This window comes from Esox lucius, chromosome 1, assembly GCF_011004845.1.
Source record: "Esox lucius isolate fEsoLuc1 chromosome 1, fEsoLuc1.pri, whole genome shotgun sequence".
Taxonomy (NCBI): Eukaryota; Metazoa; Chordata; class Actinopteri; order Esociformes; family Esocidae; genus Esox; species Esox lucius.
In genome coordinates this window covers 35,331,440-35,346,488 of record NC_047569.1, presented here as the reverse complement: position 1 = coordinate 35,346,488, position 15,049 = coordinate 35,331,440, and the positions used below count along the sequence as shown (strand labels likewise).

The following is a 15,049-nucleotide window of genomic DNA, read 5'->3' as shown; positions in this document are numbered from 1 at the left end:
GGGAATCTTTCATGGTTGCGTTTTGCTGTGTTAATTGTGCTAGCAATCAGCAACTTTACATTGCCTGTAATTTGATGTCCTTTTCCTTTTCTAATTTTGTGTGTGTGTGTGTGTGTGTGTGTGTGTGTGTGTGAACTGAGAGTACAGATAATATGACTGTTTGGAAGAGGGAAACAGCTTGGGAAATGATTTCAACAGCTATCGTAATTAGGAGAATATCATAAATTAAACTTGTCTGGCTCAGCGTTTGAAGAGCACTCAGAAGTAATACATTCTGGATGGTTAACATATTTGCATTGCATTTGGCGGGCAGCGCTGGGAGGAACAGCTGTTTTGGATGTCTTTTGGCAGCAGGAAATGCAGCTATTGCTCATTCAAGGTGCTTTGCCTTCGAACACTATCATGAAAATCACTTTTAACTTGAATTTTAAATGGATGATGCATGTTCGTGTGTGTGTGTGTGTGTGTGTGTGTGTGTGTGTGTGTGTGTGTGTGTGAGTGTGTGTGTGTGTATGTATGTGTGTTTCTCTGGAGGAACTCTGCAGGGGTAGATACTTTAATGAAGTTACTGTATTTATATATATTATATATATATATTGTGTGTGCGTGTTTGCGTGTATACGCATGCAGTGGCTTCAGAAATTATTCAGACTGCTTCACTTCCTTAAGTTTTGTTGTTATTGACTTCATTTGTAACTGGTTAAAAAAAATTGCCATTAATCTAAACACAATATCTCAAATTACAAAGACAAAAAACATGATTTTAGTCATTTGTGCCAATTTATTTGACAAACTGACATTCCTGACATTTCTACATTTCAGATCTACAAAGCATTCAGTCCCTATTCCATGACACTCCCTTTGATCATACTTAAGATGTTTCTAGAACTTGATTGGAGTCCACAACTGGCGTATTCAGTTAATTGGACATGTTTTTGAAAGGAACAAACTTGCATGTTTCAAGTCTCACAAACCAAGCCATGGAACTTTGCATAAACCTCCAAGATTGAATTACGTTGAGGCATAGATCTAGGTTAGGTTATTTATAAATGACTTAATCATTGAAAATTCCCACGAGCACAGTGGGCTCCATCTTTGTAAAATGGAAGAACTTCGAAACCACCAAGACTCTTCCTAGAGCTGGCCGTCTGGCAAACTAAGTAACCAGGCAAGAAGGGCCTTGGACAGGCAGGTGACCAAGAACTCAGTGGCCCCTTCACGTGAGCTTCAGGATTTGTGGGATTGGAGAACCTGCCATAAGGAAAAGCACATGTGCAGCTTTCAAACTATCCAGACTTTTTAGTAGAGTGGATAAGTGGAACCCACTCCTGAGTAAAAATGATATGACATGCCACCTGAAGGACTCTGAGAGCAGAGGAAAAGTGGTCTGATGAGACATCAACATGAACTGTCTGGCAAAGGGTTATTCTGAGCACAGGTTTGGGGAAAGATGAACAGAGCAAAATTCAGAGAGGTCCTTGAAGTCAACACGATCTAAAGATTCACCTTTCAGCACAAAGTTCTCCATCCATTCTGACAGTGCTTGAAATCATCCACATTGGAAGAATGGGGGAAACTGCCCAAATCCGGGTGTGCAAAACGGGTATAGGCATACCCAACATGGCTCTTCTACAAAGTACTAAAGGGGTTTGAATAATGAAGCTTTTCATTTTCAATAAGTTGGCACAAATGTCTAGAAATGTGGTATGGTGTGATATCACAAAAAACCAGTTATACATTAATTATATAACCCAACAAAATGTGGAGAAAGTTAAGGAGGTTTAATACCTTCTGAAGGGTGTGTGTGTGTGTGTGTGTGTGTGTGTGTGTGTGCACATTTATTTTGCTGAAGTGCCAGTCCTTGTGTGTCGAAGACAACATGACATGAGTCCACTAACTTGCCTGTAACATTTTACTTCCATTTGCTTATTGTGACGTGGTACTAAAGGCCAATCATTTGCACAAGTATTTTAGTTGCGTCAGCTGACCCAAAGTTTTTGAAGTGGTGCTCACCCTGTTCTCTAGGGCCGTCTTAGTACCACAGCCCCCTCGCAATCCATCAGTCAGGTGCTTAAAAAGAGCCACTTATCGAAGCGGAGTGACGACACGAGAGTCACCAGTGAAATCTTAGACGTCTCGTTCTCACAGCCGATCAATCAGACCGGGACTAAACTGACAGGAGAAATAGAGTGGGTGTCCCGTAATGTCAAGTTAACTAAGCATCCTTTTAGTCCTGTGTGGCTGATGATAAGGAGCGAGGGGCTGGTAACGCCGGGGGGTCTTGGGTCTGCTATCCACCGAGATCACACGCAGTCCAAAAATGACGCTTTTGTAGAAAAACCCTTTGCTGAACAGGATTCTGTACACTAACACATACATACGCATGGCCTACTGTTGTCAACAGTGCATGGAGATAATGGATTGGTAGTTGTGGTAGTGCAGTGTTTCTCCTATATTAATTTAGCAGGGGGAGGCTGTTAATAGAACATGAGAAAATAACATTGATTAATGGCATATGAGGAAGTGTTTATAAAATAATTTACTAATCAATAAAAGAATTACCTTTTATATACACTACATACTGATTCACTAAATTGACTAGGCAATAGACATGTCTGAATTAGTTAAACTGTTTAGGTTTTAAACAATTAATTGTGAAATAACTTTACCTTGTTAACGGCCTTCGTGTGGATTTTGTGTGTTTAACTGGAACTGGCCTTTTTCTTAGAGTATTGAATCTGAATGAGCTGTTTGAGTATGTTGATGGCAACCAGCTGTACGTAATGTTTATTACATTATCTTTGTTAAACATGACTGCTTATTTTATTTAATATTATATGTTCGGGGGAGGCGGTGCTTGCTTTCTCTCTCTCAAGGGAGGGTTTCTGAAAATATAAGCCCCGAGGCTTTCAGTTAAGCTAATACACTGGAGTTCAAAGCACCCATTTAAAAGTTATATTTCTCTAATTAGCCTGACTAGTAAGGTAGCTATTGTCGTTCACCTCCTTTTTGGTTTGATGGATTCCGTACCGCTAATATTGTAGTCAGTATAGATGACAACAATAAAGAAGGTCAGTTTATCAGGTCAGTTTGAGTGGACTCGATCGCTGTCTCTTCTGTTCCCCGTCTTCACTCAACCGCTCTGCAGTCGTTTGCTTGGTATGAGCTGCTGCTGCTGTCTTGCATTTGTCTCAAACTAATTAAGTAGCTGATGAAACATTGTCCTACTAACGTTACAACGTTGCCTTTGGTATTTGTGTTTTTCTGATGATGTTTTAGCGGTAGTTTTGTGCTAACTCTAAGGGGTTTTTCTTTTTTTTTAAAGCGTTATGCATATATGTTCCGGGTTGTTTTTAGTGTTAGGAATCTCACTGTGATTTAAATGTTAAAACATTTTAAGTATTCTCACCTGTATCAAATAGAAAGTGTTGTGATATGGAATTTGCCAGACATTTGCCAGACATCTTCCATGGCAACATTTGTAACATTTCAATTTGACCCCAAATCAGTTGGTTTATTGTTTGGTTGATAGGTGGTCTGTAGGCCGCTTAATTTTTTCTCCAAGCATTATATTTTTCATGTTGCTTGAGACTTGTTTGATTGGTATCCGTGTAAGGAATAGGGCCTCATCTATTGCTAATGGATATTTAAGTAAGCTTGCTACAGTTTCCCAACATTTTCATCTGTTCTCTCTTGACAAAAATAACCACCATATTTCATCAAGACACATTTGTCTTTCAGCCTCATCACATTCAGTAGTACTGCAGGAAACCTCGTTTAATAGTGTAAACGTTCCCTCTCTTCCTTGCCAAAATCCTGCCGTGACGAAAAAGAGTGAGCGATAGAGTGGGATGACAGTGACAGAAAGAGAGAGAGAGAGAGAGTGTGCAGTCGTCACTGCTGTGATGGGACTGCAGGTTGGGGGGGGGGGTGAATAACGATTTGACCACGGTCAGATTCCGGTTGAGACTTCAGCCTGTTTTCCAGCACTAGTGGGATCATGTGGCCGCCATTAATGTCCAATTTTCAATGAAAAACATGTTTAGCCTCCAAAATATAATACGGGCAGATAACGGCGGGAGGACGATGCCACCATCCAGGCTTTCACACCCTGACGGTATAATTACCCAAATGGGCTGTGTGTAGGGACCGTGCCCAGGGTGGGCGCAGGGGGTCACCCAGCGATAAGCCCCCCCCCAACCCCCCTCCAACAGGCTGGTAATTACTCTATTGATAATTCGCAGAGAAAATTGCCCCGGCCAATGGCGGCGGTCCGATTTAATGGATTGGCTCGGCGAATAGGACCGGGGGTGGGAGGGAGACGGCGAGGCCCTTTTAATAGAAATGAGAATGCGTTCAGGCCATAGGGGAACCATTTTCACCCGAGATAATAACCCAAATAAAATGTAAAATAGGCCGGGCCTTGGCATGGGGTGCTGGTTGATGCTGTTTATCTGTATGTCTTGCATTAACACATTTACCCCTGGCCTTAAACGAGCTAATCATTCTCCAAGGGGAAGGGCCTGGTAATGAAAATGACATTTAACAGCATAGCCTCACTCTATTAACTACAGTGAATGTAATTTGGTACAGACCCCAGAAGTGTGTTTCTGCCCCCCCACCCTCTCCGGGTCCAGAATAGCATTCGCACGTTTTGTTTATTGCGTCTGCTTGCCACAAGTTGCCTAGCTGATAAAATAGGACTGCGCTTGTGTTTCTCCATGTGTAGCAATTGGACGGACACACACACACACACACACACAGACAGACGCGCACACACACACACACGAACAGAGAAAATGCCGTAACGCACATCGACTTTACAAACCAAAAACTGTGTGTTGCCCTGTGGATCCTTCAGACGGGATGCTGATTCCAGTAATAAACCTAGACATATTCCCCCAGGACGTTAAGGCTGGGTGGTTTGCCAGTTCCTGGTGAACCACCTCCACAGACATCCCTGATGTATTCTTGTAGCTCTAATTATGACAAGGCTTCGCAGCCCCCCACCCCCCCAACCACCGCCACCACAACTTGTACAGTATCGTTACATACCATATGGATATTCTAACCATTAGTAAAGATGACAGTGCTGCATATCCTGATATTTTAAATGTTATCCACCCTAGCTGATCTTTATTGAGAACGAGTGACAAGAATGTAATTTAAGGTGGAGTTGTGATGACCCTGATGACTCTGGATTATCTTGATATTTAGATTTTATTTAATATTGTAAATTAAAGATTTCTTTAATATTGTATCATGTGTGATATAATATGTTCACCACGTACATGTTATTTATTGTGATTTGATGCTGTGTCTCTGTATCAATTTCTTGGTGTCAAACATGTTGCTCCCTTTATTTCCAATGCAGAGGGAGACGAGGGCATGCGACAATATATTTTGGCCGGTAACGGAAAAAAAGTGCTTAATGTTTGCCAACTGCGTTAAATGAAGGTGGGGAACAAGCTATAGGATTAAAACATAGGTTCAGCGATGCGTTAATGATTCCCTTGAATTATTAATGAAGTGCAATGTTATCCACATGTTGGAAAATGACAATGTAGCTCATTACCTTGGTTTGCTTTTTTTAGTTCGTCTTCATTAAGGGTGTCAATCATTTTAGAAGGGACTATTTAAAAATAGAAATAGTTTCTGGAAATCAATATATTATTCCTAAATAAAATTGCGATATGTCTCTGTCAATTTCCTCCCAATGATGCCTTTATGCCAGTTATGCGTTGGTCTTACTCTTGACATGACTAGTCTGAGGAATACCAGCCCCATAGAGTGCTCCTAAGTGTTCAGGACAGCCAAGGCATAATTGGTTTCAGCAGACTTTTGTGACAACACTTGGAAAAATATTATTAGTTTCATGTCACAAGATATGGATATTTCAAATGGTAAACTAATAAAGAGGAAAGCAATAAAGATTCTTGGACACTAGGTTTAACTGTCTTTATAGACAAATCAATACAATGATAGATGATAGACTATAACAGCTTAGCTTCGGTTTCTTCTTTTTCCTTTTTTCCTTGGTTCTTTTCACAAAGTCACTTTCAGTCACCCATTCTCACACACATCATCCTTCAAGTGACAGTATTGAAAAGGACTAATACGACTCAACTGATGTGTAAATGCAGAAACGCAAATTGTAGATTTACTCCATGGAGCTTGTGTGTGTGTGTGTGTGTGTGTGTGTGTGTGTTGAGCGAGTATGAGTGTGTCTCAGTGTATCTGTGTGAGAGAGAGACTGATAGACAGAGAGACCACAAGAGAGAGCCAGACCGACAGAGAGTGGCAGAATGTGGAGGTATTAGCTCCAAATGACCAGCCCAGGAAGCCAGTCTCATAAATAGTCCACTAAATCTCTCCCTCCTGTTGGATTTGGGTGTGTGTGTATTCAGGGATCCATCCCACTGACTTTCAGGGTCTATAAGGCCGACACGGCCAACATCTGATGTCTTCCCTAATTGCCTCCATCTCTTGGCAGTTGCTCATCTTCATCCATCAGTTTCTGATCACCGCCAAAATTACGGCCATTCAGGAGACTTCGTTTAGCTATAGTTCCTCGTTCTCCCTCCGGTTCTCTGTTGTCCTTCTGGCATCTCTGTCTTTTTCTTTCTTTAGCTGTCTCTGCCTTTCTGGCGTCTTTCTCTGCCTCTTATAGTCTGACTCACTTTTAAGCTTTAGGCCCTCTTTTCCAAACTGGGCTGCCATTGTTAGCACTTCCTGCTACACTGCATGAAATGAAATTATGTTTGCTTCAAATTGCATTTGAAATTGCCCTGTACAGCTTAAGAAAGGTCTCTGTGACTCTGACCACTTGTTACATTGACCCCCCCCCCCCCAGGTCTCGTGAACATCGGCGGTCTCGCAGCAGGAGCAAGAAGAGCTGCAGTCCTAGCCGGGACCGCAGCCGACGGAAGGGGCGCGACAAGGACCGGGACCGCGAGAAGGACCGTGACCGCGACAAGGACCGGGACCGCGACAAGGCCAAAGACAAAGGCAAGGAGAAACAAGGGTAAGTGAATGCTCCTTTTTGAGAGTCTGTGGAATGCTCACTGGGATGCTGGCATATGCATGCGTATCCCCGGAGTGCACGCGAACTAGCGTGCGCATGCGGCCAAAGGGCATTCAAGTCGATATTGCGAGTGTAGTAAGGACGGACCTCATCCAATCACGTCCATCCATCACTTTGTCTCTCGTTCTCCGGGAAGACTTCTGTCCTCCCTCCTTGGATTTCCCCTCCTTGGTGATGTTGCAAGTTAAAAGTACCAGCGTCCTCTGAGATGAGCAGATGTATTTACCGCTGTCTTCTGTTGATCTTCTTTGGCCCAGGTGCAATATGTTCCAAAACTGCCACAGACCTAACTCATTCAGTGCGCTCCTCACTTCCTGCTTCCACCAGAATAGCACCTTAACTCACTGATATCCCGCCCCAAAGTGCCGTGTCCTAATGTGATTCGAGGGCAGGGTAATGCGATTGGTGGGGAGTTGTTGTCTGTCATATTGAGTGGCGCATGTCTCTGACTCGTCAGTTGGGCCCTGGAGCTCTGAGAGACACGCAGGCAGAGGATTGTTGAGGCTTCTGAATATAACAGAACCGCGCAACCCATTTTGGTCCAAATATAACAGAAACATAGATCCCTTTTCCATCCGAATATAACAGGACCATACACCCCATTTAGGTCCAAATATAACAGAACTATAGGCCTCATTTTGGTTCATATATAACTTTACACCCCATTTAGGCTGGAGGATCTAGATCAGGTGGGACTTCTTGATGTCTTTCAGTTAATAACCCCAAGACCCAATCATCTAAATGATGTACTGAAATATTATTTCTCTTACACTGATTTACAGGGTGCCTAGTTTTGTAAAACTCTGATTTGAACTTTGTAAATGGCGTCTAGTCTTTGGCTATATTATATGCTGTATTTTGCAAGAATCTGATTGAATATGTTTTAGAAAGTCACACTTCTATATAACGTTGCACACTTCACAGAGCATGTCAGAGCAATAACCAAACCAGGAAGTCCAAGAAACTCTGTATAACTCCTAGAGAATTGTGTCTAGGCATAGATTTGGGGAAGGTTACCAAGAAATTGCTAAAGCATGGAATGTTCCTTGGAACACTGAGCTCCATCATTGTAGAATGGAAGAACTTAGGAACCTTAAATTCTTCCTGAGCTTGCCACCGGCAAAACTGAGTAATTCGGCATGTAGGACCTGGGTCAGGGATTGACCAAGAACCCAATGCCCTCAGAGCTTCAGAGTTTGTATGTAGATATGAATGAACCTGCCAGAAAGACAACGATCTCTGCAGCCTTTAATCAGGCCTTGATGGTAGTGGCCAGACTGAAGCTACTTCTGCAAAAAAGGCATATGAGTGTAAGGAAAAATATTATATGGTATGTAATTATTAGGCGTGAAGGTCAAGTGCTACATCTGGCGAAAAAGAGGTACCACTGATCACTGATTCCTTTTTGGTGCGGGAGCTTTATGTTATGGGAATGCTTTTCCGGGGAAAGGATTGGGAGATTGGTCAGGATTATGTCAAGGATGGTACTAGCCAAAATTCACCTTTCAGCATGACAACGACCCAAAGCCCACAACCAGGACAACGTTGGCATGGCTGTGAGTGTCTTGTGTGGAGCGGTCAAAGCCCAGACTTGAACCCCATTCAGCAGTTGTAGGGAGACCTGAAGATCACAGTTCACTGTTGCTCCCCATTTGGCAGAGCTGGGGAGGATCTACAAAGGAGAATGGGAGAAACTTCGCAAATGTTGCTGAGCAATGCTGGTTGAGGCATACCCGAGAACGCGTGAAGTTGTGTAAGCTGCCATAGGCACTTCTAGATAGTACTGAAGAAAAGGGCCTGAATACTTACGTACATTCAATGTTTCCGTTTTTTTATTTTCACTTAATTTGTACTTATTTCTAACAATATTTTATTTTGTCATTCTCTGAAATGGAGAGATTAATGTATGTAATTAAAACCTTCATGATGATTAATGTACCTGACAGAAAGACAGTCAGTCTTTCTAAGATGCTCAGGAATCTTAAACCCTAGGATTTACTGGTTATGTACAATGGGTTTGACAAATGGAATGTTTTTTTTTGCAACACATTGATTGTTGCTATTTAAGGGGGCTATATATATGTATTTATGTGTTTCTTTATTTGCCCATATCACACATTACCCTTAGATCAATATCAGACAAACAAATATAGGAAAAACACTGAAATAAAAGGCCAGAGGAATTTATCTCTTATTACGCCTTCAATATCCTTCAAAAGCACTGATAAGGATCTCTGCTTGTCTCTGACCCCCGCTGAAAGCACGCGTGTTGCCTGTATGTTGGGTGTGTGTTGGGTGTGTGTTGGGTGTGTGTTGCGTGTGTGTTGACTCCGTGTGAGGGAGATTCTGCACGCACTGAAAATCAAATGCAATAATGTATACTGTAGGCTATTTAATGTTTATTTTAATTGAATCCATTTTTAAGAGATTCACAAATGCCATAGGCCTACTAAATCGTACACTACAATAATAACATTTAAAGATGCTTCCTGGTGTTCATGGCAACTGGTTGTGAAAGTGATACTTTTGAGCCAAAACGCGTCCCCGACAATTGAATGCTATGTCATTTATGTGCAGATATGTGCCACATCAGAATTAGCTTTTTATTTTGGGATTTCATGGCAGACTGAGGTATGGCCGTGATTCTACTAGGATTGTACACATTAACACATTCAGTCCCGAATAGGAGGTTTCAAATGTAATAGATTTTTTTGAACTGCATCTTATGTAACACACAATGTGCAAACGGTTTGAGTAAGAAATTACAAACAAGACGTGAACTAGGCCTAGCTGTGAGTGAGATAGTTTGGGCCTTTAAACCCATTAAGTAGACCCAGCTAGGAGTAGGAAAAATTGGACCCTTAAACCCATGAACTAGACCTAGTTTAGAGTAAGATAAGTTGGACCCTTAATCCCATGAACTAGACCTAGCTAGGAGAAAAAGAGATGGGGCCCTTAAACCCATGAACTAGACCCAGCTAGGAGAAAAGTGATGGGGCCCTTGAACATTTTTCATGTTTCATTCCCTGGTCAGAGTAAATCATTCGCTCTCCATTCATCAGTTCAACATCTATCAGCTCATTAGTGATCTTAATACTCATAGAGATGGTGCTGTCTGTGTGTGTGTGTTTGTGTGTGTGTGTGTGTGTGTGCGTGCTTGTGCGTTCGTGCGTGTGTGGCAATTGTTGCAGTATTGAGCCCTGCCCTGCAGCCATGGATGGTGGTGTTGTGATTGTGTCTGTGAGTGGATGGGTCTGGGGAACCTTTGGCGCTCTGTGTGTGTGTGTGTGTGCGTGCGTGTGTGTGTGTGTTGGGCTGTTTTGCAGGACTCTAGGCTGTGTCTGGGTAGGCCAGGGAGAGATGAAAACTTCAAAAGCACCATGGAAGGTTAGATTGCACATCGCGCAGAATGAAATCAATGAGTAACTGTAAGTGTCTGTGTGTGTCTTTTGCGAGTGTGTGTGTGTGTGTGTGTGTGTGTGCTGTCTCTCTCTGCTTGTGTGTGTGTGTTTGTGTGGGGGAGGCGAGGCTTGGCGCCTCACTAAAGCAGTGCGGCCGGGAGCACTGTGGACGCTCAGGAACAGGAGAGGAGGTGGAGGGGGGAGGGAGGTGGAGGAGGGAAGGGAGGGAGGGAGGTGCCTCCTGTTCCTCTAGGTGGGCGCGGTGGCGTTCAAATGAGGCTCCTGAACAGGAGGGGGACTGCAGGGAGGCGTAGACTGTTCTGGAACACACCTACCTGTCCGCGAGTGCGAGCCGACGAGCGCTGTTCCGTTGCCGATCTTGCCCTGTGGCGTCCCTGCCGCTGTAACTGTAATTCCCGCTGCTTTTCTTCCCATAAATAATGAGGAGAGACTCCTCAAAATAACAAGACCCTGAGCCCCTCATCCCAACGCCACACACATTAACTCTCAGACTGCTAAACTGGCGGACAGAGGGAAAGGAGCGGCTCTGTAGTCGCAACCACACCGCCCGTCTCAGTCTGCGTGGCGGGCCAGACCCCGGCCCGTGGCTGGACATGCTTGGCTTCTAATACGCGGCAAATAGCTAGCTAACTCGCTGGCAGGCTGACTGGTTTGCACATGGTAACCTATGTTAATTTGGCTGTCTATGTGTGAAGCCACAGGACAAAATGTTGGTCTTGCAGCACAGGCTTCTTGTGTTTACTTAATAATATTTCCATATTTTGTTTTCTACGCTGTTTAGTATAACTTGACCTGTTTTGGTATTCAATCATAATTCAGCTATATGAGCATGTATGTTTGATTGCCATCTCATGTAATTTACTATTTTTACTAGGAAGACGTTGACCTGTTGTTGATTATGCGGTAGTATTTGTTTGTTGCAGTTTTGATTCAGATTTGTGTTTACTATGATTTGGGCGTGTTGATTTTAAATCTTCCCTTGAGATGAGTACATCGTGGTTTGTTAATGTAGTGCTGTATGATGCAGTGTTCCAAATCACCGCCCTTTAGTACAGTTGCATCATTGCAGTCAGGAGTTCAAATCTTTAACGGGGCTTTCCAGAAAGGTCCGGGACCGTTACACAGGACGGTGCGACTTGGCTCATCGTTGTCTGAGGTGGGGGGGGTAGGGATGTCAAACAGGGTGGTCTTTAGGAGTCTTACTGTAGCGACTTCTTTTGGTGGGTCAGTGGCCTGCAAGCTCAGTATTGGTAATTTGCTGTATAGTGCGCTCTGCTCAAAGCATGTTGGTTTCATATTATTGTGCTTTTTTAGTGGTGCTGTTGAGCCAAAAATTGCTGGCCCCTGAAATTTCTTTTAATTTGAGTTTCATGGATATGATATAATAGTGATTTTACATATAGATTATGCCCAAAATGTTAAATTAAAAAAGAAAGTTTATTTGCAAAAGTTCTTGACTGCATCTTTAAATAGCTGTTGTCTAGAAGTGGGTCATATAGTCAGTGTGCATCTAACTGGCTCAGAGATGTAATAACTAATTGTTGATTGTTTCATTTTCTACCTGAAAAGAAGAGGGTAATGGAATCACTGATTAATTAGATTTTATTAACCCACATGAAGTACCTGGCCTATAAATTAATCTCAGGTTAATAATTGTCTGCAATCTATTTTGTGATTAATGATATCAACCGGACAGCCTAATCAGACTGTAGGCCTCCAAATTTTAACTTTGTACTGTAGTCAAACAATTCTTACAATAAAAAAAAATGAGCAAATAAAGCCTTACTTTTTAACCTATCCATATCATGAGTAAAATAAAAAGGACCTTAGACCTACATACGATTTAATTCTTTCAAGTGTGTTTATTAGATATTACACAGACTTTTGTACCTGTTGAACATTACGGGTAGGGGGAAAAATGTATATAAAGTATCACACATTTTTTCCCTACCACATGATACTGATATTCCGACACAGAATGGATTTTTTTTAAAGTTAATGTTTATTTTTACTGGCCTCAAATGAACACACAAATTAGTTCATACAAGTTGTTTTACATCAAAAAAAATATCAGCTATTGGTGTTTTAAAAGAATTTCTGGCATTTAGTTTAATATCTAGACTTTTTAATGCATATATTAATTTCTTATTTTCTACCATTTGTTTAATAACTGCATCGAAACTGCATCCAAGGTTTCTTAGCAGCCCCAGAGCTCCCCTCTGATGAATTCATTGAACACTCTTTATAGGTTTTATCCACACAAATACGTTTTAAATGAAAGCAGTTGATTAAACATTTTTAATTTGAGGTTTGTCCTTTTGTCTATGATGATCTATGAGAAAAATGAATTACAATGAAAATTGCAGTGTTATCATATCTTGACCCATGTATCGGTATAATGTCTTATCAGGTGGTCCCAGGCAATTCCTACCCCCTATTGAACAATCTGTGAGCATCTGCGATATATTGATTTATTTCACCTTTCTTTTAGCATGGGGTAAACTGAGACCTAAGTCTCTTTCACAAATGAGCACTGCATTTAGGAGGAAAACCAACACATGCTCAGTTCATTCGAAGACGTAATAATAAAGTTTACCATGCTGTTCCATAGCTAGTACCTTTAAGATGCACAAAAGACAGGCAAGATAGCATTCAAAAGCTGACTGTTCTCATAAGTTTATTGCAACAACAAAAAAGGATCAAGTCCTTTTTGGTTGGTAGTAATTTGTGTCATGTCTGGTAGTGATTTGTGTCACGTCTGGCTACTGCTGCAGACTAATGCTTGTACATGTTACACAGATGACAGGAAAAACAGCTAAACATGACAGCGTCCAGAAGCTGATGGTTGCTGGCAAACTGCATCATCAGCCTGAATTCTAATCGGGCTGACAGCAGTTGTGAAAGTGGGTTTCCCCCAATCCAGCTCAAAATCAGCCATGAACTTGAGCCAACATTAGTTTAGCCCTTTTCAAGTGTCGATTTGAAACCTGTCTGTTCCACGGATCCTGACTCATTGTAGGATCTATACGGTTAGTACAGTTAGCTGCTGCGGCCTGAAATAGGTCTGTCTGTGACAGACCTAACACAAGCTGTCTGTGGAAGACCTAACACAGGCTGTCTGTGGAAGACCTGACACAGGCTGTCTGTGGAAGACCTAACACAGGCTGTCTGTGGCAGACCTGACACAGGCTGTCTGTGGCAGACCTGACACAGGCTGTCTGTGGCAGACCTAAAACAGGCTGTCTGTGGCAGACCTAAAACAGGCTGTCTGTGGCAGACCTAAAACAGGCTGTCTGTGGCAGACCTAACACAGGCTGTCTGTGGCAGACCTGACACAGGCTGTCTGTGGCAGACCTGACACAGGCTGTCTGTGGCAGACCTGACACAGGCTGTCTGTGGCAGACCTGACACAGGCTGTCTGTGGCAGACCTGACACAGGCTGTCTGTGGCAGACCTGACACAGGCTGTCTGTGGCAGACCTAAAACAGGCTGTCTGTGGCAGACCTAAAACAGGCTGTCTGTGGCAGACCTAAAACAGGCTGTCTGTGGCAGACCTAAAACAGGCTGTCTTTGTGTGCTGGAGTGGCCTGGCGGCCACTAATCACAAGAGACACCCTGAGTGAGCGATAGAGAGCTGTGACAATCCACTTAGCACGCTCTGTAATCTCTTTAGCCATTAGGACTAGTTAAAGGAGGACACACAGACACACATGGTTAAAGCTTAAAGGGGACCAGGGGATGGGATACTGTGGACTGGGCAGCCCTTCACTGTAATAACATGTTTAGCATTGTGCTTTTGCTGTCGCGCGTGTGCGTGCGTGTGTGCGTGCGTGCGCGTGCGTGCGTGTGTGTGCGTGTGTGCGTGCGCGCGCTTGCGTGTGTGTGTGTGCGCGCGCTTGCGTCTGCTTGCTTGCGTGCGTGTGTGTGGCCTGCCATAGGCACCAAGTAGAGCCAGGCCTGGAGCATGATGACAGAGCCTAGACCCAGCCAAATAAAAATCTACCCACAATCCAATTAGGTTTGGGAGCTCCAGAAGCCCTTCTCTCTTCTCTCCTCCCCCTCTTCCCCTCTTTTCTCTCCCCCCTCTGTTCTCTCCTCCCCCTCCCCTTTCTCCCTCTCTTCTCTGCTCTCCTCTGATCCCATCTTTGCTCTCCTCTTCTTAACTCTCTTCTCCTTTTTCCCTTTTCTCCTCTCTGACCCACTCTTCCCTCGCTCCTCTACTCTCCCCTCTCTGTCTTTCCTTTCTTTTCTCTTGCCCTCTCCTCTCTTCACAAAATCAATATCCACCTCCTAGCACTCTACTTTATGGCTGTTTCATGAGGCTGGCTGAAGTGATGCATGGGAGAATTTGAGGATGTTAATTTGGCTGGCTGGGCCTGGTTGGTTTTATGGATCAGCGAGGGAGAATGAGGCCAGGATTATAAGCAGCAGGTTATGAGAAGCAAACATGACGGGGCAGCCCTATATTTACTAGGGTTATGTACAGCAAATATGCTTCCCAAAGAAATCCGCTTTTAACACACTGTGTATTATTTAATTGAGT

General features: G+C 43.1%; 1 protein-coding gene across 4 annotated transcripts in view; it reads left to right on the top strand.

Annotated features, from left to right (window-relative positions):
- Positions 1-15,049, top strand: part of rsrc1 (arginine/serine-rich coiled-coil 1) — a 150,042-nt gene that overhangs the window by 19,910 nt on the left and 115,083 nt on the right. For all 4 annotated transcript variants that reach the window (XM_029122713.2, XM_029122702.2, XM_029122701.2 and 1 more), the window contains one exon: positions 6,854-7,024. In XM_029122713.2, coding sequence (XP_028978546.1) covers positions 6,854-7,024 — 171 coding nt within the window. The remainder of the gene's footprint in view (positions 1-6,853; positions 7,025-15,049) is intronic.